We start from the raw sequence: 23918 nt of genomic DNA, 5'->3' as shown, positions 1-23918 counted from the left end.
CAGGAGGTCTCCAGCCCCATCTGCAGCTCCAGGCAGAGTTGGGAGATCAGGGAAGTTGCTGAGGGCTTTTTGCAGTCAGGTCTTGAGAACACTGACTTGCAGGCAAATGGAGAACAGCAGTGATGCATGCCTCTGGCCTTGACGTTGTTTTGGAAGGCCCAAAACTGGTGTACAAAGCCCTCGGTGCAGGCCTGGAAAGTGCTTGCTGGTACCAGAGTGGGTATTTTACAGATAACTAGGCTCCTTGGCTTCTCAGAAGGACCCTCCAGCACTGCCCTGCACCTCTGATGCTCAGCAGTAAATCCTGTTTGCATGGACAACCAGGTTCCCTTCATAAATATGGGGCTGGGGTTTCTTTCTACATGTTTCTTGTCTCTCTTTGTCAGCTCCCTTCAGATCTGGTTTCCTCCTTTTGCTTTCAAGGCCCATGAAGAAGAGGTGAGGAAGAAGTTCCGGCCCATCGAGCAGCTGAAGGAGGAGTTTGAAAAGCTGAACGTGAAGATGGAGACAGATTATGAAATTATGGTGAAATTAATCAGCAAATTCAACAGCTCTGCCTCGACGCTGGATGAAAAAGTAGCGGCGCTTTATGATCTTGAATATTATGTTCACCAGGTAGCAAACGCATTAGTAACTACCATGTAAAATCCAGGGGATACAGTGTCATAAATGTGGTTTTATTTTTCTTATCAGTATCAGGTAATACAAATTGCTTAATTATCATAATCCTGGGACAATAACAGGCAGCAGAGGGCTACTGCAGGCTTATTTTATACCTGAGTTGAAATAAATCACTGCTTGTGCTGGTAGCGAGCAGTTTCCTAGGGGTGAGTGTTGCTTGATTTGTTGTCTGTTCTTAGACTGATTTTCTTGCCCTCTCTTTTCCTTCTTTTATACGTTTAATGTTACAAAATGGGGGTTTATCTGCCATTTTTTGGAATAAGTAGAGTGGTGGCTGCTAAGAAAAGAATTATCTTCTCACTCCTTCCACAGAAGGAGTCTGTGGCTGCAGGTAAGCGCCCATCCATCAGCTCACAGAAAATGTCTTTGTACCAGGGAAGATGACAACCACTCAAAAAGCTGTGTTTTGTCTTGGTGTGAGTAGGAAGTGGCATGTAGAGCCTCTCTCACAGCTGGGCTGGTGGTGCCAGTCACTGAAGGCTCAGGTGAATGGCGAGTTGCTGAGCATCAGCCGACCTGTGCTAATAGGCTCTGTGTGAGGTTGAATGTATTTCCTGAACCCTCACTTCCTCAGGTTTATGCCCTCTCCCTCTGATCTCTCTTGCTCTGCTTTCAGCTTGCACATCTCTACCTCTCGTTGGCTGCAGCTGCATGCGCAGTGCTTGGGTGGGTGTCTGAGCATGGAGGCTCTGTTCTACCCTGTGGGAAAGGACTCCTTGGGAAAGGCTTCTCCCTCCCCAGTGACTGGGAGAGTCTGGAGCAGACAGAGAAAGCTTCCAGCATCACTTTCAGTGACTTTATCATCAGGGTGAATGGAGCAACTCTTTGGAGATGCTAGTGCAAGACCTTTCACTTCTTAAAACACAGTTATGGTATTTTGGGGGAAGGTAGCTGAAGGAATGTGCTGCTGAGAGAGGGAGTCCATGCACCAGCTAATAGAGCTGTTTTTTTCCAGAGCTCTTTGTCTTGAGTTTCCACACTGAATCTGTCATACACATGCAGAGGCTTCCTTGCTGTTTATTCTTGATGCTTTTGTTTCACTGATGGCATCTGTCTGACTCAGAGAATAAGTGTGAACAATGGGCACCCAAAGAGCTTCGTATTTATACTCAGGGCTAATTCTGTCTGGTTAAGGATGCCAGAGCATCAGGCCAGCATGCTAAAAAGCAACCCCCAAACTCCATGGAATGCTTTGGATTCCAGTGTGCCAGTCTGGACTATTCCAGCATAAAATCCTGCCTGCTTGCAGCGTGGGATGGGACAATGTCAGAAAGGCAAGAGGAGCAGGGACTGGAGCATCAAAGGGAACCACATCCAGCATCAGAGGGGTCAGAAAGGGGGAATGGCAGGGAGGCTGGCAGGAGCACAGAGGACCCCTTTGTGCATCGATCACAGCGTTGCTCTGTGCCCGCACTGTCGGGGCAGATGGCTGGGCAGCACCTTCTCATCAGGCAGGAAGCTGATAAGAAATATGACTTGTCTCTAAGCCAGCATGGCTTTTCCTCCTCTTTCGTCTTCCAGCCAGTTGAATGCATCCAGAGCATTATCTCTGCTTGGTACTGACTTTAGCAGCACTGGCTTAATGTAATTACTGAATAGCAGCCAAATACCCTTGTGCCGCATAACCCTGGAAGGGCTGGACTTGTCAGAGTCCTCTGCAGTGAGCACATCCCTGCTGCTGAAGGATGGGATCCTCACAGGTGAGGGTGGCCCTGTGGGACCAGTGACAGCTCTGCTGCTCCCTTGTCCCCCACCTCCATCTGAATGGTAATGTGCCACAGCTACTGATGATCGCTCAGCTCTCAGCTGCCCTTCTGCTGTCTCCAGGGCACAAGATGCCCTGTCAAGTGGAAAATGCCATGCCCTGTAGGGATTGCAGGCAAAGGGTGCTCTCTGCTCTGTGGTGTGGTGATGAACATCCTGGAGCACTGGGACATAGAGCAGTGTGTGCCTCCGAGCTCGCTGCGAGGGAGCAGAGGGGAAGCTGTGGCCGATGAAGAGATGATCTCTCCTGCTCGTGAGGAGGCAGCCCAGGGGCTCTGTGTTTGCTCAGCTTTTGGTTGCCAGCTCTGGTTTGCTTCTTACCAGTCAGGATTCAAGTCGGCGTGTTTGGGAGACCATCTTGGAGAAGGAGCAGGAAGGTTTGGCTTGCACGGTTATCCATAACACATAAAAAACAAATGCAAATGTGAAGAGGCCAGAGCATAACTCATTTATAAACAGAATTCACGGTGCTTGCACAGCCGTGTAGAGCCAAGACCCATTCTTAGGCGTTGCAGGCTCTTTCTCTCAATTGTTTACTCTCCTTATCTTCCCCTCTCCCCTCCTCTGACATGCTACACCATTTCTCACTGCTAATTTCCTCTCCATCGCATACGGTTGACATGCTTCTTTCCTTGCTCTCATTTCCTAACATCTTCTCTCCTGCCTTCCCTCCCAGTTTTCTTTCTCTTCTGATTCAAAGCTGCTGCCCGCATAACTGCTGTCATATTCCTTCTTCTCCCACCCTTCTCCTCTCCCATTTTGCCTGTGTACTATACTCAGGAGCTCTTTTGATCTTTGGCTTTCTTCTGTGCTGATTTCAGTGGACTGAAGCGAGGCAGGAGCTGCTGCCTCACAGCATCCCCTGCCTCCTGGAGAGGTTAATAACTTCAGCTCTTTGAGTTTGGGGTTTCCTTGGGTTTGGAATGGTGAGTGAGGGAAGGAGCTCTCACAGCAGACTCCAGTTAAGAAAAATAAATACGTCTTCAAGATAAACTTTACAGCACAATTTCTATTCTGTGGCTGAAGTGCCTTGATGATGCTGGGGCTGACCTGAAGGATGCTGCTGCTATGAGGTTATAGCAAGGGTTGGTTTTACCAATGCTGATGCTGGATGCAAACTTCTGCTTGTCAGTGCGTTTGCTCTTGAGCAGAAGTCAATGTCCAATTCCAGCATTGAAACAGCCTTGGAGCTTTTACAGAGGCTGAGTAATAAAAGGACCCATTGGCAGCTGAAATTGGGTTGCTGCATAGATTTCTTTGTAGATAAAGATGGGCCTGCAGAAAAGCAAGAGGTCTGCAGGTCCATATTATAGGGACAATTAAAAGAAGAGGATCTGAAAGGATACAAAAGCTGCTGCAAATCCTGAATCAGCCCCAGCAGACCTGTGGAGATCAGCTTTCTGTCGCCAGCTCTGCAGAGGGACAGCAAGTGGCGGGTATTGTCCTGTTGTGGAGAAGAGATGAGCTGTAGCTCCCCAGGTTCTGCTTTGGTAAAGACATACCCATAGGACATAGAACTAAATAGCTTCCTCATTCTCTTGGGTGCCTAAAATAGCTGACTTATGGCCAATTTTGGTGAAGGTACACGGTTGAGATAAATATAACACTAAGCATGAAGTCATTGTTGACCGAGAATGTTCAGGCTGGAGCATGATGCCTGAGCCTGACATAGCTGCACACCCTGTGGTGTTTGTGCTGTCCCACCACAGCAGGGAAGGTCAGTGTGTCCAGCTGATAACTTGATTTTATGTTCTATTTCTATCTGCTAACATAAAATCACAGAATCCCAGACTGGTTTGTGTTGGAAGGGATCTTAAAGCTCACCCAGCTCCAACCGCTGCCACAGGCAGGGACCCCTTCCACTGGAGCAGCTTGCTCCAAGCCCCTGTGTCCAACCTGGCCTTGAACACTGCCAGGGATGGGGCAGCCACAGCTTCTCTGGGCACCCTGTGCCAGCGCCTCAGCACCCTCACAGGGAAGAGCTTCTGCCTAAGAGCTCAGCTCAGTCTCCCCTCGGGCAGGTTCAAGCCATTCCCCTTGGCCTGTCCCTACAGGCCCTTGTCCCAAGCCCCTCTTTGGGTTTCCTGTAGCCCCTTTAGGCACTGGAGCTGCTCTAAGGTCTCCCCTTCAGGAGCCTTCTCTTCTCCAGGCTGACCCAGCCCAGCTCTCTCAGCCTGGCTCCAGAGCAGAGCTGCTCCAGCCCCTGCAGCATCTCTGTGCCATCTCTAGACCATCTGCTGTTGTCTCCCCATCTTCCAGGGAGTAGAAATGTTGAAATCCTAAAACCATTTATTTTGCACACACTATTCTGAGTGTTCATCAGATTCCTTTTTAAACTGAAAAAAAAAGGAAGAAAAAAATCCTTGAAAACCTACATGCATCGATTCGACTTTGGACTGAATTCTGTACTTGAAGCATTTTGTGCTGTTTCTCTGGATCTTGTTTGCAAGCCCTTTGGAACTCTTCTTAATCTCCTCTCCAAGAACAGATGGCCGCTGTGATTTGTGCCTCGTTAGCCCCACGTCTGGTTCAAGTCAGAGACTGAGGAATCCCCACTAGCATTTAAACTTGTCCCTACTGGCACTGAGTCCAATATTGTCTGCTTTAGCTGTCCCAGGGGGAACACCCTTGCTGGCCCCTTTAAGCAGGCACTGGCTTTTCATTGTTGATGGTCCTCATGAGCAAAGCCCGGAGCCACCCATACTCTGCTGCCAGCAGAGGTGATGCTGCCTGTGTGCTGTGGCTGCTGGCAGGCTCTTCAACAGCCCCAGCTCCTGGTGCTGCAATTAGAGCATCAATTAATTAATTGCATTTGCAAAACAAGCAGTTCCCTGGGTTCCCAGCAAAGGCCTGCTGAGAGCAGAGCGAGCACAGAACTGGTGGGGTTTCTAACATCATATTATTGACCACAGTTTTGACATCACCTGGATACTGCAGTGTGTGTCGAGCATGGTTTTGATGGCTAGTCAAAGCACATGAGTGTTCAGTGTGTGGTAACAGCCACCTGTCAGTAGACTGTGCTTCTGCAACCCTGACACCCCTGCTCACAGGCACTGCTGTATGGAATTCAAGCCATAGTCGTTCCCTCTTTGTAACTGCATTTTCAGACTGAGCCCTGGTTAGCCCAGGAGGGAAGAGCTGCTTTGCTTCCTGGAGCAAGGCGCTCTCCAGGGCTTGCTGTGTGGAGTCTGGCTGGGGGTTTCCTGCTCATGGGGACCTGCTCTCTCCCCATCAGGTGGACAATGCTAAGGACTTCCTCTCCATGGGTGGACTCCAGCTGGTGATCCATGGGCTGAACAGCACCGAGCCCACGCTGAAGGAGCACGCTGCCTTTGTCCTGGGCGCCGCGCTGTCCAGGTGAGCTCCGGTACCCCTCGTGACACCCACGGTCCCTGTGCATCTCCCATCTCTGGAGTCATTCCTAACAGCAGGAGCTGATGGCTTCTCTCACCCTGCAACCCCCACACTGTCTTCTCACCTGCCTAACCCTTCTCTTGCAGCACCGCTTACCCTGGTCTCCTCCTCAGTGAGTCCTCATCCTGCTTGTTAGGCTTAGCCAGAAGCAATTGGATGTGGAAGGTGTGGTTGTTTCTTGATTTCCCTGGGCTTCTTGTTTTTATGGAGTTTGAGAGGAATAATCCTGCCTTCCCTTCTCTCCCCTTGGCAGCCCACTCTGGGGGAGGATCTGGAGGATGGTGCTGGTGTGAGCACCCCAGGGAGCACCTTTCTCCTCCTGTTCCTTTCTCCTGAGCTGCTTTTGGATAGCAAGATGCTGATTTCAGAAATAGAGCAACTCCTGTGGTCTTTGGAGGGGGGTTTTATCCCCGGGGACACATACCTCAGACCCCAAAGGGGTGTCCATTAGACATGGTGGGGTCGGCAGATCTGAAGGACATTTGTGGTTCACTGGAAGGTGGCTGTTGCCCAAAGCAGCCCAGTCTGCCTCATGCTAGGGCACAGCATGCAGTGCTGCAAGCAGAACTGTGTGAGCAAGATGGGTTTTATTGGTGATCTTCCAGTTTTATGGGTTTGGGGGTTTTGTGGGGGTGGATGTGTGTTGCACATGGACCGGCACAGAGGCTTTAGAAATGTGTTGGATGGACCCAAACTTGAGGGTCAGAAGTGCAGAGGTGATCATTGAAAGTCAGGGCTGTTATTATCTGCCTATTTCTGTGCCTAAAAATAGTCACCTCTCCACCATTATACATTATTTATCCCTTAGTTTAATATATAGTCTACAAATCTACATTTCTTTTGCAATCTTCTATGCAATGCAGTTGCTCCTCAGCACATGTGAAGGAATATGGCCTTATGGACAGCAGCAGGTACCCAGATTTATACCAGGAAAGGATCCAGTTTATAGTCTGAAACAGAGCTTGCCTGATCACAAGATGCACTCTTTGACATCAGAACACAAACCTGCTCTTCATATTCTGGCATATCTTAATGTTTGAAATAATGTCATTGTTTCTTAAAGTTCTTTTAATAGCATCTAGGTTCTTAATTATATGTTTCATTAAAGAGAAGAGCACGCAGAGGGTCTGGAAACATTTGCAGGTAACTTGCAAAATGACAGGGGCTATGAAATTGCTTCTTAATTAGCTAACGTGGCGTGGTCAAGACTGAAGAAACTTATGGGCTTATGATATGAGCGTGTAGCAGTGCCTATGAAACTAATGCTTTTGTATAGCATCCCTCACTTAATTGCAAGCACCCTTCTTTGGACAGAAATAATCTCTTGAATAATCTCAGAAATAATCTAATTGTATACAAAATACAATATTAAAATAGTGCTTTGGAAACTTTTAGACTGCTTGTCTTAAAGGACATTCTGACAGATGGTAATTTGGGGTGGTTTGGGTGATGGGTTGTCTGAGAGCTCAGCTCCAGAATGTGAAGAGTATTATGTCTGCGTTTTGGGATTGCTTTTTCCTTGCTGTATTTGAGCTTTCTCATCAGACACCTCCATGCCAACTTGTCTGTTTTGTGCTCTATGCTTAATTTGTTTGTTTGTACATTTCTCTGCTTACTCTGTGCTCCTTTTAAACTGCTTGGGGCATTCCAGGTACTTCACACTAAGCATCTTCTCTTGCCTTGTGCTTTTTTGAGGGGTTGTTGCTTATTTCCTTCACTCCTGGTTGTTCCCTGGGGCCTCAGTTTGGTTGTGGGACTCACCAGTAAATGCCTAGAGACGCCGCAGTTCACTGGGCGGTACGGGCATGACCTGATCCATACTTGTGTGCTTGAGGCTGATGTCAGGTCCTGCATTGAATGCTGAGCCAGGTGATGGTCTGCTGCTCACCAAATGGGTCTGTGGCCACCTCCCAGGTCACTTCAGCCAGGTTGGCTCAGGCTGGTGGTTTCAAGCCAGGCAAAGCTTCCCAGAGGAAATCAGGGCATGATCATAGCAGCTCCTCAATGCAGTCTGGGAGGTCATTAACTCTTGGCATAGCTGGATCTGGCAGAGGGAGTCTAGGCAGCAGAAAGCCACCAGACCCTGGGACGTGCTTGGGGCACATCCAGAACTTTCCAACTCTTAAAAATATCCAGGTCTTCTCCAGATTTGCATTGTCCTGACCTGTGATCAGGCAGTGAAGCAGGTAAGGGATGGAGCAGGCAGCTGCATCACACACAGTCTTGCCTGCACGCGGTCGGGCTGGGATGTGGCCCAGAGGTCTGGCAGTGCTGAAGACTGGTTTGGGATAAATGGGTTTTCAAGTGGATCAGCATCTTGAGCCAACAGGCTGGGTGCCTGGCCAAAATGTTGGATCAGCAAAGGTAATAGGAGGAGAAACAGAAAGAGAAGGCACAGCAGGGGCAGCTGAAGATTTCTCCCTCCTCATATCACTCCTATTCATTTGGTTTAAATTGGACTTGAAAAGCAGCCTTAGCACAGCCTAGTTTGGTCCTCAGGGTCCTGGGGTCTAGCGACCAGCGTGCTGCCTGCACTGATACTGTCCTCCAGACATTCATCTTCCTCTGTCTGTGAGCCTCTGCTACGTTAAGAGGGTGACCTGGTAGGGGAGAAATCAGTGTTTCAGCTCTCGTTTCTCTTATGTGTCCTTCATTTTAGGTGTTTGGGGTTTAATCGCTGAGTCTGTGACCAAATCAAACATTGTTCCATCTGGTAGAGTGTTGTGAGCAGTGCCCTTATTGCAGCTCCACAAACCTCATCCACAGCCTTACTGGTTTTAAACCTTTAACAAAATGTTTTCCATTCAGCAGTTTACGAAAGTAAACTTCATTTGAACAATCCTCAACTGCTCTGATTGCAAATAAAAGTTAAATGCACTAACAAAAATAATTGCTAGGCATGTGGGATTGTACATTTAGGTATCCATAATTCACTAACAGTATGTGCCAATACACAACATTATCTGGATTTTCAGTGATTGCATTAGCATAAAAGCATGTTAGCATTTATCTGGTGGTACTAACATTTAAATATATATAAGTATAAAATATTAAGATAGAGCATTTTGGAGGCAAGTGAAACTACTGTCTGTAAAATGTTCCTGCATATTTTTGAAGGTACACTCCAGTATCTTTGGATGACAGTCAGCATTCGCACCATTGGGTCCAAATATTGCAAAAATGTCAATGTTTTATGCAAAGAGGAGCTATATTAAGCTAAAAAAGATTGCTGATGAGAGAAGTGTCTTCTGATGTCCTCTAAGCTATTTACAGGCAGCATCTTCCTTTGTTCGTAGCCCAGCCAGGCCTCTGCGCAATCTCTCTCTCCATGTTTCACAAGACAGGATATGTTAGCCAGAAAGGATTATGCTTGTGATTAAAACCTCAGTTTGGAAAAACTTTACCTCCAGGAAATGTTTTTCCACACCAATAATTTGAGCATTTCAATATTTTGTAATAAAAGGATTTTTGTAATCAGTTTAGGAGGGAAGAATAATTTATGTCGAATGCGTTCTTGAAGCTTTGTCCTAAATGCTCCCTTTATGCTTAGGGGTGAATTAGAGGTGAGGATGGAGAGAAGCTGAGCCCTGGGATCTTCAGGGCAAAGTGAAGCAGTTTGTATTCCATGAGGAGAGGACAGGCAATGCACAAGGTGAGATTTCAGCATGGCTACAGTGGGGATACAGGAGGAAAGTCATTTGTATTGCTGCGTTGAGAGACTTGTGGTGGCCAGTGGATTTGTGGTGGGTCTGTTGCTTGCCCAGTCCTTTAAAAACCCCATGTGCTGTTCAGACTGGGTAGCTGGAGACAGGATTTTCAAACTGATGGTCCCAGCTTGCATTTGTGTCTGTCCTAGCAAGACATCGGGCTGTCCCCAGCACAGCCTCTTCCACTAAGCCCACTGCTACCAGGACCTCGCTGGGCCCTCTTTTGGACCTAAGTGATGAAACAAATGTTACAGGACTTGGGAGCGAACTCACCACAGGTAACAGCCCAAGCATCATCTTGCAGCAGCACTCAGGAGTTTGCTAGAGATGGCTAGGGTCAGGGTATTGCTTGTCTTAACCATTTCCCATAAGATTAAATCCCTGAAACTGGGCCAGCGCATGAGAGCCCCTGCAGTCCTGATCCAGCTCTGGGGCAGCAGCACAAGAGGGATGTGAAGCTGTTGGGGAGAGTCCAGAGGAGGCCACAGAGATGCTGTGAGGAGCCAGGCTGAGAGAGCTGGGTTGGGTCAGCCTGGAGAAGAGAATGCTCCTGAAGGGGAGACCTTAGAGCAGCTCCAGTGCCTAAAGGGGCTGCAGGAAACCTGGAGAGGGGCTTGGGACAAGGGCCTGTAGGGACAGGCCAAGGGGAATGGCTTGAACCTGCCAGAGGGGAGACTGAGATGAGCTCTTAGGCAGAAGCTCTTCCCTGTGAGGGTGCTGAGGCGCTGGCACAGGGTGCCCAGAGAAGCTGTGGCTGCCCCATCCCTGGCAGTGTTCAAGGCCAGGTTGGACACAGGGGCTTGGAGCAAGCTGCTCCAGTGGAAGGGGTCCCTGCCCATGGCAGGAGTTGGGACTGGGTGAGCTTTAAGATCCCTTCCAACCCAAACCAGTCTGGGATTCTATGAACATACCGATCACTGTTACTCATGTTACCCGGCTCTGAGGGTTGTTCAGAGCTTACACCATTTTAGTAAAGCAAAGAGGCCTAAAACATGTACCTGCTTTTCAGAAGAGCCCTGAGCTGCAGCTCTGCTGCCTCCCTGCCCAGTGCCGTGCTGGGCTGCCTGGATAGTGCTCAGCATCATCATATCTGGCTTTTGTCCATTCTGCCTCCTCCCCTGCCGTTCTTTGAGAGGAGGGATGGGCAGTGCTGTCTCCCTGCCCCTGCTCTATCCATCAGGATTTCAGTGGTGGCACATTAGTACACACCTTGTGTGTTTTGTCAGAGAAGCACCAGCTTCTTCAGGGTGTCTTTGTCAAGAGAAAAACTCCCCCCAGATGCAACGATTCTGGGTTAAGTCCAGCTGCACAGTGGAACTGTTGACGCTCGCTGTTGTTAAATAACATTAAGGCCCAAGCAATAAACCCAGGAAAAGTAAAATTAAAGACCTTGCCTCGATGCTGTCTTGTAAGGACATGAGAATTTCTGGGCAGAGAAATAAATCTAGTTAGCTTAACAAGCACTGTCCCTACCCATTTATTTCAAATCCATCTTCATGTTCATCCCTTCCTCCTCCAGCTTCTCCTTTTACATCCACCAGTCTTTGCCCACTCCTTTACCCTTTCCCCCTGGTTTTTGCACTGGTTTGCCAGCGCTGTGTTTGCCACCTCCCCACTGCAGTAATTCCAGCTCGACTCCCTGCCCGCTTGGAATTTGTTGCTTTGTAGATTGTCTCTTCTATTTTTATTTGAACTCCTGACTTGTGTGGAGTTATCAGCCTCACTGCACTTAATTCCCAATTAATTTGATTGGGTCACCTCATTTTTTTTCCCGTGTAATGATAATGAACTCAACCTATTTAGCCTTTCCCCATTATGAATAACCTTAACAAAAACTGCAGTGCGGTAGGAAACTGCTTCATCCTTGTGGTTAATTACGCAGAAGAAGAAATCCCTAAACATTTTTCAGCATCTGAAATCTAACAAGAAAGTGTAATTAACTATGAAATAGTGAACTGGCGTCCTTGTGCTCTCGGGAGGACGGAGAGGGCAGACCCCGCGAGAGGAGTTCAGAATCCATGGGTTGCTCCTGGTTTTGTTTCCAGACATGCTTTGGTGGGTTAAATGCTGGGGTGGAAGGCGGCAGGGTTGAGTGCTTGTGCCATGCCAGGGATGTTTTCCACAGGTGCCTGCAGCTGCTAGGGAGCTGTCATACTGGGGTGGGTGCATTAGCTTCACCCTGTGGGAGGGCTGGTTTAGGCTGAGGAGTGTCACTTCTGTAAAACATGGGAGTTCTGGAGTGAGTTACCCCATTAGCATCTCCCAGTACCTAAAGGAGCTGACAGGAAACCTGGAAAGTGGTTTTGGGCAAGGGCCTGTAGGGACAGGCCAAGGGGAATGGCTTGAACCTCCCAGAGGGGAGACTGAGCTGAGCTCTTAGGCAGAAGCTCTTCCCTGTGAGGGTGCTGAGGCGCTGGCACAGGGTGCCCAGAGAAGCTGTGGCTGCCCCATCCCTGGCAGTGTTCAAGGCCAGGTTGGACACAGGGGCTTGGAGCAAGCTGCTCCTGTGGAAGGGGTCCCTGCCCATGGCCGGGGTTGGAACTGGGTGAGCTCGAAGGTCCCTTCCAATCCAAAGCAGGCTGGGATTCAAATGGACTGAATGGGTCAGGCTGGTGGCGCAAGAGAGGACAACGAGGTCAAGTAGTGAGGATGCCCATTGCTGAAATTGGAGTGTTTGGCCTCACGTCTTCAGCAGTGAGCAGCCCTGCATGGTTCCCCCAGGTGCTGAGCACGGTTGCATCTTCTTGCTTATCACAGGGCTGATCCTCAGCTGTGCAGATAGTGCTTCCTTCACACAGGCATGAATGCTCCCAGAGCAGTCCCCTGCTGCTCACTGTTTTAAGACCTGTGTAAGGTGAACACGCAGCTCTGGGGAAGAGCTGGTGCTGCCCAGGGTCATGAGCAACAGGAAGCTGCTCCAGCCATGCTTAGCAGTAAGGTTGGTGACCCAACCTGCAGAAAAAAGCTCAGCCAGGTGATGCATTATATAAAACACATTGTTTCTGTCTCTTCTCACTTAGTAAGTGCTCTCTGCTAAAGTGTTTGAGTTACTGTGGTGGTTTCGTTGGAAATATGCATTCAGACTGGATATCCAGTCACTTCTTGCAAAAAAACCTCATCCCAAACTTGCTGTTTCTCAGTGTCGACCTGGTTTCATTGCTGGACACAACATGTATTCCTCTGCCTCTTCAGTCACTATTTATTCACCCTTATCACTCTCCACAGCTACCTCAAAGGAGGTTGTAGCAAGGTCAGTCTCCATCTGTTCTCCCAAGTAACAAGTGATAGGACAAGAGGAAATGGCCTCAAGCTGTGCCAGGGGAGGTTTAGACTGGATATTAGGACAAATGTCTTCATCAGAAGAGTTGTCAAGCACTGGAACAGGCTGCCCACGGAAGTGATGGAGTCACCATCCCTAGGGGTATTTACAAGATGCATAGGTGAGGTCCTTAGTGACGTGGTTTAGTGGCGAGCTTGGCAGTGCTGGGTTAATGGTTGGACTCGATGATCTTAAAGGTCTTTTCCAACCTAAATGATTCTGTGATTCTATGCTCTGTTTATCCTTTCGACTACAGCCTGTGCACTCAGCTAATGGCTTCACAACCTTCAAAGATTTTTCCTACCTCACCACCTACATTATTTTCCTGACCTGCTGTGACTCTCCCATGTCGTGTGTTCTCTGCATTTCCTCCAAGTAATAGGTGCAAAACGCTCCACAAAGAAGAGGCATCTGCGTCTCTTTAATCAGGCGTACAGGGGGCTGGAGCAGCCCATTGTTAATGTGTTTCAGAAGGGAGGTTGAAAAAGTGCCTTGAATAGAACAAAGAAGCAAAGAATGGGAGGAAGATGAACAATGAGAGCAGGAAATGCGGGATCCAGCCTCAATTATGTACCTGCTCCCAGCAGGGTTTGGGGTGGACAGAACTGACCCAGCGATTACATCACAGCTTTTGTCTGAGCTTGGATAGGAGGACCCAGATCCCATCTCCTCCTCTGTGGGTCCTGCTGTGTGCACCCTCCTACCCCTTCCCTGATTGTGGCTTTTGTTGGATTTAATTGCTGGCAAGGCTGTATGCAGCCAGCATGCAAAGAGAGATCCAGGTTTGTGGTCTGAATGGCAGTGGCTAAATCAGGCTTTCAGAGAGTGGTCCTGGGGGACTGCCCTCAGCTCCCATCGGCTGTCTGCTGGATTTAGCCTTATTTACTCACCAGCCCTCTGTTCTTCTCCTAGTGCTGAAGAGACAGGCAGAATGCTGAACCCAGAGCTTGCATTGGAGGCAAAATAGCAAGAGCCAGCAGCTGCAGGCTTTTGTGGCATCTAAGATTGTCCCTTGCCTCTCCTGACTAGGGGGATCAAGTCCCAGCCAGGAACCTTGTTGCCAGGTTGGCATCTGCCAGGTTAATTGTTCTCCTGACGCAGTGTTTTGCTAAGATTTTCCTCTGTCTGTCCATGTACTTTAGCATTCATTGAAACAGTTGGTTATTCATCCATGAAGACAGTTCCTCAGGTCCTCCAACAGATTGCTGCCAGCCTCAGCCCCTTCAAGGCTCTCCAGGTGTTTGAACAGGGTGATGCTGTTCTGCAGAGGTAGAAAACAACCACTTGTTGAAAATTAATCTTGCTGAACTCATCACCACTGTTGGCTCCTCGCTCTTCCCTCAGGTGCTGAAATCCTTTGTCTTCTTCTGAGCTGGATTTTGCTTTCTCTTTATTTTGGATGACCCTATTTCTGCTTAAGAGAAGATGTCTGTCAGGGGCCTCGGAGCTGCCTGGCATATCTTGGAAGGGAATGGCTCACTGGTTTAGCTGGCTGAGAAGCTGTGCAGACCTCTGATCCCAGCCAGTCAGGGCAGCTGTCTGTGGCCATGAGACATCTCCAGGGAGCTGGACCAGTGGGACAGCTTGGAATCATCACCCAGGTTGGAGAAACACTATTGCAGCTGCTTCCACCAAGTCTTATCCCCTTGGTGCCACTGCATGAGCCCTGAATAGATTTGAAAACTAATTTGCTGCTCAGAGCATCAATAGATACACGTCACTTGTCCTTTCTGCTGCATTTAATGAGTTTCCAAGGTACTGCAGCCAGTTCCAGAAGGCAACCATCAAAGGATTGTGTCTTTGCTTCTGTCAGAAGTGTCTAGCTGCCCCTCCAGCACACTTCAGTTCTAGCAGATTCTCTCTGGTTTTGTGTCTCATGAATTTAAGTACATGGTATAATGTCTTGCAACCATCCTTTGCAGACTGTCTCTTCTCTTTTTAACTAAATGCCCTGAAAATAGGGGATGGGAGGGAGAAAGGGCTCTTCTTGCAGTCAGATGGTGTTAGCTGGAGCCCAGGTGATACGTGTGTATATGTCCTGTTGCGTTCCTTCTCTCCGCATTCATGACTCTCTCAGTCTCTTTTGTTGCCCAGCTGTACCTGATCCCCTCTGTTAATCATCCTGGAGCTGGCCACTGCTTTGAGCATCCCTGCCTGTGTCATTCCTGCTATCACCCTGGTGGGACCATATCCTTGTATGGGTGAGGAGTGAGTGAATGGGTTGGTGCTGGACTGACAGCCTGGAGACAATGGGCACAGCCCCGTGGTGGCTGCTTCGAGGGAGAAGTTGTTAATCCTTACTCCATCTGCTGAGATCAATAATTAGGGCTGTTGCTTTGTATAAATCACCAGATCAACATAGGAATTGCCTTATTAAAGCAGACAGGCAGGCCTGGCTGGTCGGAAAGCCCCCATGGCTGGATTTTGCAGAGGTAGGATCAAAAACCCCAGGGTGGTAATGGGATGGTGACATGCAGGTGAGGTTTCCCTAAGCCTTAAGAAGCTAAAACCTGCCATACATGATGAACCACAAGGGTTCTTGGGTGTTTTATCTATGCCTGTCAGTGCAACAGAGGGGGTTGAAAAGGGTTTCTGGATTCCGGTCCATGCCTGGTGCAGCAGGGTGTCTGCTGCCAGAATCCCTTTGCACGGTGGCTGCACAGTGGGTTTCTGATCTCCCTCACCTTCATTTGGAAGCAGATTGTGTTACATTTCCATACATACTCTGTCATAAAACCCCGTAAATATGATTTTAGTGTGTTTGCATGTCCTGTAATGAGCAGGTCACCTCGGTTGTTTCCCAGATCAATACCCCTCTGCTTGTACTTAAGAAGATCTTTTTCCAAGCTGAGGAACGGTAACAGCTCTGGAATTCTCTGTAAAAACTGCATTTTCTTCTCACATGCTTCCTATGGAAATCTGTCTTAATTTCAGTTCAGCTCGTGTGTGAACACACACAGTGAAGCATTATTAGTCCCTCAAGGAATAAAGACAGATGGAGCCCAAAATGGAATTGGCTTTGTGATTAATTGGAACCTTCAAGAGTGGAATGGAGTCAGGGCTTGGTCCTACTGCATCAGCATCTGGAGATCAATTCAGCCAGTGTGAATCTCTATGAGCGCAGTGAGGAGCTCACTGGGACAACGTCAGTTGAGTCCGTCCTGGATTGTCTCCTTCGGGGTGGGACCTGTTGGTGGGGGAGGACACAGGGAGCAGTGTGTGATTTGGGGTGACAGAGGTTGAGGGGTCCTTGGGGTGTGATGATGTGCTTCAGTAACAAGCTGCTATTTCTGGCCTCGAGCTTCCTACAGCTGTGCACGATGGCTCTTGTGTGACTGCCGGATGGAGAGCAGCGCTGGGAGGAGGGGATGTTTTGAGGCATGCTCCAAAACACTTGGAAATGGGGATGTGAAGGTGTGGAAGTGGTGTGGGGGAGCAGTGAGTTCAGGCCTTTGTTCCATGAGCAACCTGAGCAGTTTCCAGGGGGCTGTGGGTTCACATCCTGCCTGTGAGATGTGGAGAGTGGACCAGCCCCTCAAAAGGGAGTAGTGGAGAAACTCCAGAAGATGCTGCCTGTACTGGCTTCAGCATTAGTGGATGTTTCTGGAGTGTGTAGCTACGGACCCTTACCATATTTCTACCATGCCAGCTGGAAAGGAGAAAGAAAAGATGATACAGAAAGGAAATCTTCTGTCATGTTTTGGGAGCAAGTCCTCCCCATGCAAACTGGCTCAAAAAGCTCAGCCCACAACCTCACTTGCATGGTTAGCAAGTTCTGAGCAGCTATGGGCTTGGGGAGGATCCCAGGCTGGTTTGTGTTGGAAGGGACCTTAAAGCTCATCCAGTCCCAACCCCTGCCACAGGCAGGGACCCCTTCCACTGTAGCAGCTTGCTCCAAGGCCCTGTGTCCAACCTGGCCTTGAAGGTATTTTTAAGGTATGCAGAGGTATTAAGGTATTCAGAGTGGAAGAGGGGCCTGTGACTGTGAGTGGGCTTGGCAGGTCTGTGCTTCCCTGCTCCTTTGCCATGCCCTGAGAGAAGGGGTAGGTTGGACCAATCTTCCTGGTGCAAAAGGGATGAGAAGCAGCATCTATCAGTGCACATCAGCTTGAAGAAGGTGCAGAGGGACACAGCTAGTCCAGTCTTTTCCCAGGCACCAGCACCCTTCCCGCAGTGCAGTAGCAGCACTTTGGAGTTCAGGACGTGACTTGGACCTCACTAATTGTCCTAATGAATGGGAGAGCTGCTGCAAAGGAGCTGATACTGCAGATCAATGGGGAGCTGAGCAAACACATGAAGCATTACGCCCAGCACCTCACAAAACATCCATTGTTCACTTATTCTGACAAGTGCAATTTGATTTTTATTATCCTTGCTACGTCCTAGCATGGCAGCAGATTTGCCAGGGTGTATTTTGTCAAGGCAGGAAGGGTCCATGGCATGAGCTTTCTGCAGGACCCGGCCTGGAAATCATAGAGAAATACTGTAAGGCTGCTGTGGATTTTCTTCCCTTTCCCTGGGGACTCCAGGGGCTGCAGATCAGCGGATTGTGGATTAGTGGATCAGGAATTAGAAATGCTTTTTTTCATTCTTATGTTACACACTAATGAACTGACAAATTTAATTTCTCTAAATCCAGCTCCTTCAGCTAGAATAGGTGAAGTCTTCTGTCTCTTTGGGTAGCAGGGAAAGGCTGGGTCACGGTCTCTCTGGGGGACACATCATCCAGATTCAGTTCTTTGTCTTTAGCGTGTGGCTGTTACAAAGGTACAGCCTATTTGCAAGGAAGAGCTCATCACTTGGGGGTGGTTGCAGAGCAGTGTGGTAGCCACTGGCCACGTATTGCCTGGCCAGTGCAAGGAGGTGAGCTCACCCCGGGAGCAGGTCTGCCGTCACGGTGGTGGCTCCAGTTTTGGTGCCCGAGTCCCCTGGTTGGGACTCAGGTGTCTCTACCAGTTCTTCCTGCTGAGACACCCTTCTATAGCCCTGTGCTGTTCCCTGAGGGGTGTCTCTATAGCACAGCATGTTTGCTCAGCTCCAGGTGTCCGATGTGCTTGGCTTACATCTAGTATGTATTCTTGCCCTTGGGCTCATTCTTGTGAATGAAGCTGAGGTCTTCCTCCCTTGTTTGGATCCATCTGTGGGAGGGTCCCAGTGCTTTGAGCATCCCCTTCTGCTGTAATGGGCTGGGATTTCTTCAGCCTGAAGAAGAGGAGGCTCAAGGGAGGCCTTATTAACTGTGTTCCAGTATCTGAAGGGTGCCTACAAGAAAGCTGGAGAGGGGCTTTGGACAAGGGCCTGCAGGGACAGGCCAAGGGGAACAAGGGGGAATGGCTTGAACCTGCCAGAGGGGAGACTGAGATGAGCTCTTAGGCAGAAGCTCTTCCCTGTGAGGGTGCTGAGGCGCTGGCACAGGGTGCCCAGAGAAGCTGTGGCTGCCCCATCCCTGGCAGTGTTCAAGGCCAGGTTGGACACAGGGGCTTGGAGCAAGCTGCTCCAGTGGAAGGGGTCCCTGCCTGTGGTAGGGGTTGGAACTGGATGAGCTTTAAGGTCCCTTCCAACCCAAACCAGTCTGGGGTTCTGTGATTCTATTTGGGAAACACCAGTGCCAGTGGATGCACAGACTGCAGTGGGCTCCACGTGCCTCTCCTTCGGCTGCACTGTTCTTCAGGTCCTGTGGTACACACCTCCCTGCCCAAAACCTGTGCCAGGGATAACAGAGCAGGAAAAGGCATTTGTATCATTAAAAGCCTAACGGACCGCTCTGTGGGACCCTATCTGCAGGGGGAGAGCAGCTCCATCATTACCCAGTCATTCTTCAGAGCTTTAAATGAGAGCTAAACAAAGCAGCTTTCCAGAGCAGGCTTTATTAATTCACTTTGTGAGGCTCAAAGTGGGTCTGACACGCGGCCGCCTCTCGTCGCGAGCCGCCAGCAGAGCCGTGGGCCGGCGCCTGCCGGGGCAGCCAGGGCGCTGGGACATCAGTTCCTCCCCTTGGCTGATGAAGGGATTTTGGGCTGTGCCCGTAATATCTTGATTAACAATTAACATGGTGGAACTGGAAAATACATCTCACTTCTCCCCCTGAGCCCGACAGGTGAGGGTGTGTGTTTCCTGGTTGATTGCTGCGCCTTGTTACAGCCTATTTACGACTGATTGAAAAGTAGAGGCTTTGTGTGAAGAGAGACCTTTAATCTCCTGGCAGAGCCAAGTGTGTTTCCCTTCAGGAAGTGTTCCTTCTCTCCTGCTTATCTCTAACCCCCACTTTAAACCTGAACCTGGCAGAGACCACAAAGGAGACAGGATCAAAGCGAAAATAATTGGGATCACTGGCTTCTGTGGGCAGTCTGAACCGTTATTCCTACTTACCAGCTAGTTATTCCTAAATAACTCTTGCGAGAGACAGTTCAGCAGTTGCACCATCTTCTTGATGAAAAGCTCTCACATGTAATAACCATGGCAACAGTTGCTGAGGGCCAGCGCGGTGAGGGACGAAGATGTACTCTCTAAAGGACAACGGGCCTGCCTTTACTGGCAGATGACACAGCAGAGCACCAAGGAGGTGATGTACAGTGGGCTCCGTGTGCTGGCTCGTGTCCTGGTGGGCACCCAGCCTGCAGGGGTTGCAGATTGCCCCAGTGCACCCAGTGATGCTTCATTAAAGGTGGGCATCTTCCTCTCTAGATGAAAGGGGAGCTCCTGACCTGAAAGCCGGGGGGGAATCGTGGGGCCACTCAACTGGGAGGGAAGGGCCAGGGAGGGAACCACCAGAGGCACCACCTCTGCTCTCAGGGTCGCAGATGATCTTCCAGGGTTTGGCTGCTCTGGGAAAGACTTGTGTCTTTCTGCTGTTGATCTTCATCCAGCCTGGTTGGAGCCAGCAGCAGTATTGATAATAAATACTTGACACGTCTAATTTCAGAGCTGCTTCTTTGTAAGGCATCTTTTAAGACAATGTTTGAAGCTCTGTAGGAGAGGGGACAGAAGTGACGTGGTGTTACAGGTAGAGGAGCTGGTAAGAAATGGGGCATCTGACTTGAAAAGCTGGCCCATAGTGCGCGACCAGGGAGAGTGCAGGAACCAGCTGAGCCAGTGGTGCCCACTCTGAGCTGGAGAGGGTTTGCTTTGAGGATCCTTCATCCCTGGATCATGCTCTCGCCTTGCCCAAGGGTCTTTGGAGTCCTCCCAGTTAGAAAAACCCTCTTCAAATGCTCTGCTCTTAATCTTGGCTGGGAAGCCCCTCGGTTTATGGAATCAAGGGTCCTCAGCTTTGTGGGGATCGTGTTGTTTTTATTAGGCAATATTCTCTCTCTGTTGTCTTATTTAATCAGTCTTTTTACAAGCCTGAAAAGTAAAAGGAGGAAACTCTTTAATGTTCACCCGAAGCAACAAAGAGCCTGCTGAAAGGCAGCTTTTTTACAGCTTTCCGAGAAGGAGGCAGTAAATACTCCACCTCTGCTTAATAATAATAATAGGCAGGCTAAGTATCTCTAAAAATACAAAATAACGTGGGCTTATTTGGAGTAGTCAACATCCTTATCAGCCTGCTGCCATCGCTGCAGACAAGTTTCGCTGGAGATTCTGGGCATGATTTTCAATGGCTCGGAGCAGCTGTAGCTTCTTTGACTTCAGTGAAAAGTCTGAGTGCTTGGCACGGCAGCAAACCAAGCCTCTTCCTTTCTGCTTCAAATTGGGTCTTGATTCTAAGTGAGATGAATTTTCTCCTCCTGATAATTCTGTGCATCTGAAGTGATTACAGCTCCGCGTGAGTGCTCTTTTAGGAGATTTGAATGCAGCGTTTTCTTCCGTCTTAAAAAGGTTCCTTCAAGCTTTGTGATTCGGGGGGGGGAGGGATAAATCCTGGTGGAAATTATCACATCTTCCTATGCAGATTAGAGATTAAAACTTTTATAAACCACAGACGGGGGCTAAAGCAGAAAACTGCCATTGAGGCGAGCGGGTTTTGGCTGGTGCCAGCATGCTGCTGAATTCTTATCTGGCGATGGAGAGGCAGAGCGAGCGAGTGGTATTATTTGGAGTTCTTAGAGAGTGAGCTTTAATGTTTGTTAACTCCACTAAAAATAGACGCCACCCTCTTTTCCTAATAGGCAGCATTTGTCACACTTGATTCATTTCCTCTCCCAAACTGAGTTCCTTCATGAATATTCATCTCTACTCCCCAGGAATCTGCCTGTCCTCAGAAGTTGTACTCACCCAGACCTGCCCGTAACAATACAAGTCAACCCTTCAAAGCCCACCGAGTACCTGGCTCCATCCCGCACAGTGTTGTGATATCAACAGCTCTCATTGATTTCTACCTTCTGTGAGCTGTGATTGCTCGTTATCCCTCTCGATGAGACCCTTAATGAGTCTCCCATTCCTGTTGTCATAGCAGCACTGAATCGCCCAGTATGGAGAAGTCTCTTGTCACTGTTGAGATGGGAGGATCAGTTTAGCAGTCTTTCTAGTGGGGATTAGGCCAAAAGGTCCCTGCTGAACTGTGATGAATGCAGTTTCCTTCAGAGGATACTAAAACTTGGTAGTTACAGAAAATATCTGAAGAGGGAAGCTCTGCATGGTGAAGAAAGGGAGAGCAGTCCTTACAGACCTCTTCCCATTCATGCTCAGCCACCACTTAAGGCAGGGGAAATACAACCAGGAATGCTAAAGTATGATATGAAGCAGTTTATTTGTGGTTAAGGAAGTCTGTCAGTACCTCAGACCTTCTAACTGTAGAGGTCCAAAGCATGTCAAAGGTCCCTGCTACTGTTACACTCCTGTTGCTGCTGGAGTGGAAGAAATCTGCTATCTGGTGAGCGCTGAGGAAGCAAAGGGCTGAGGTCATGGTTGGACTTGTTGATCTTAAAGGTATTTTCCAACCTCGTTGATTCTGTGATTCTGTGAAGTTCAGGTTAGATCTAAGGAGGAAGTTCTTTACTGTGAGGGTGGTGAGGCACTGGAATGGGTTGCCCAAAGAAGTTGTGAATGCTCCATCCCTGGCAGTGTTCAAGGACAGGCTGGACAGAGCCTTGGGTGATACGGTTTAGTGTGAGGTGTCCCTGCCCATGGCAGGGGGTTGGAACTGGATGATCCTAAGGTCCTTTCCAACCATAACTATGTGATGATTCCGTGATTCTATGATGTGATGCTGGAGGAACGTGAGGCCAGCAGAGGTGCTTGGCTATGGGCCTTGAAGCAACGGGTGTGTGAGGAGGTGTGCACGGAAGGCATTGGTAAGATCTTGTGATAGGTGACCATGTGTTTCACTCAGCAGGGACCAAGGAGAAGACTTGATGCATTGCTTTTCAGGGCACTGGTATGGGTGATGTACCAGCTGGCTGGGTGAAGGGGTTCTGGTAGTCACCCACACCTTAGCAGTGCCTTCCAGCAGGTTTTCTCCCTCACAGTCAATCCATCCTCACTCTGCCCACTGGGTTAACACCTTTCAGCCTTGCTAATTGTTAAAGCAATTCAAGGACTAAAATTGATTGTATCTGAGCAACATATGGCCTGCTGGGCTTCTGAGGACCACCCTGTGGGCAGACTTCTGTTGCCAGTAGGCTCTTTGCCATCAAGGAAGACCACGATGACATTCAGCAATGTGCTAGAAGAGTTTTATAGGGGTTGCTGTGGGTGAAGAATGCGTGTAGGAGAAAGAACGGTCTTACCACACCTTTCATCCTGCAAGTCCTAGAGTGGCTGCCTTGCCCTGTTGTGGGGAGATGTAGCCACGTTGGTTGAAGAGGGTAAAGAGAGGCAGTGTGCTGAGCACAGCTCAACCCAAAGGAGTGATTTATCAGTGAGGATGCCACCATTAACTGGTAGGACCCATCCAGACACCAGGTCAGCATCTCTGTTCTCACACAGAGCAGCACCGCATGGTCGTTAGGGCCAGTGGTCGTATGTCATCTCCAGGCATCAGAGCTCATCAGCAGGCTGGCTGCTGCCTCAGCACAGAGCCAGGGAGAGGGGCTGGCTGTAAACAACTCCCTCTGTTTCCTGCATGCCCAGAGACCTACTCTCTGGATACCCAGGGCTGTCCTTCGTGCCTGTCACTGGGTTTATTCCAAAACTGAAATGTAGCCCGAATAATCTGCCACCTAAGCATAGGCATGAGTGGTGGTTTTGTAGAATGGAAAAGCAAAAATACAATCCTTTCCCCCTCAGTCTCTTCCCCAGAATGAAAAACTTCACTGGCCAAGCCCTGCAAATGAGGTTTTGGGGATTTTTTTGTGTGTGCAGCGAGGAGCCAGATTTCTAAAGGCTGGCTTTCAATTTTACAGGCGTTTATTATAGGCATGAATAATTGCTGGCACTGTGCTACCACTGCTGTTGTTTGCTCTTACGGTTAGGCCAATTACATATGTAAGCCCCAGATTTACAAGCAAAAGCAGAACTAAAGTAGCTTTGTAGCCTACATTTCAAGAACAACTAATGTGTAATGTGTTGGCTGTAGGTCCCCAGATTTGGGCCATAAAACACAAAAGTCTATTGCCATAAATATGTGGATCCAGATTGTCCAAGGCATTATGTGACATGTGCTGTCACAGCGCAGCATGAAGGACATAAACATGGATGAGTATTTGAGGACCGGAAGCTTGCCCAGCTTCATCCCATGGCAAGATTTGTGCTGTATTTAGGGAGTTCACAGAAGATGCACACAAATGAGAGAGAATTTGAACTGAACTTAATGTTTGTGCAAGATGGCCTTAAACAAAACGTGGCCAAGTCCTGTTTTCCAACAGGAGAACTGGTTTGTCTCTGACTCTTACTGCTCATTGAGCCCTCCTGGGGGAGAAGCAGGTGAATCCATTGCTGTATTTCCAGTTGATCAGTTGAGATCAAACTGAGATGTTTTTTCTTGCTTTCCCACCCCTGGCAGTGTTCAAGGCCAGGTTGGACACAGGGGCTTGGAGCAAGCTGCTCCAGTGGAAGGTGTCCCTGCCCGTGGCAGGGGTTGGATCTGGATGAGATTTAAAGGTCCCTTCCAACCCAACCCATTCTATGGTTCCTTTGCACAATAGGCAGAAGAG

General features: G+C 49.0%; 1 protein-coding gene across 1 annotated transcript in view; it reads left to right on the top strand.

Moving 5' to 3' along the window:
- Nucleotides 1-23918, top strand: part of SIL1 (SIL1 nucleotide exchange factor) — a 76934-nt gene that overhangs the window by 35611 nt on the left and 17405 nt on the right. Inside the window, 2 exon segments of the mRNA XM_061360571.1 lie at nt 424-615; nt 5681-5802. Coding sequence (XP_061216555.1) covers nt 424-615; nt 5681-5802 — 314 coding nt within the window.

The sequence above is a fragment of the Neopsephotus bourkii genome, unplaced genomic scaffold (genome assembly GCF_033783945.1).
Source record: "Neopsephotus bourkii isolate Nb327-2 ecotype Australia unplaced genomic scaffold, CSIRO-AGI_Nbou_v1 NB_1031, whole genome shotgun sequence".
NCBI classification, from domain to species: Eukaryota; Metazoa; Chordata; class Aves; order Psittaciformes; family Psittacidae; genus Neopsephotus; species Neopsephotus bourkii.
The sequence above is the reverse complement of the archived record's forward strand: the minus strand, read 5'-3'. Positions and strand labels throughout refer to the sequence as shown.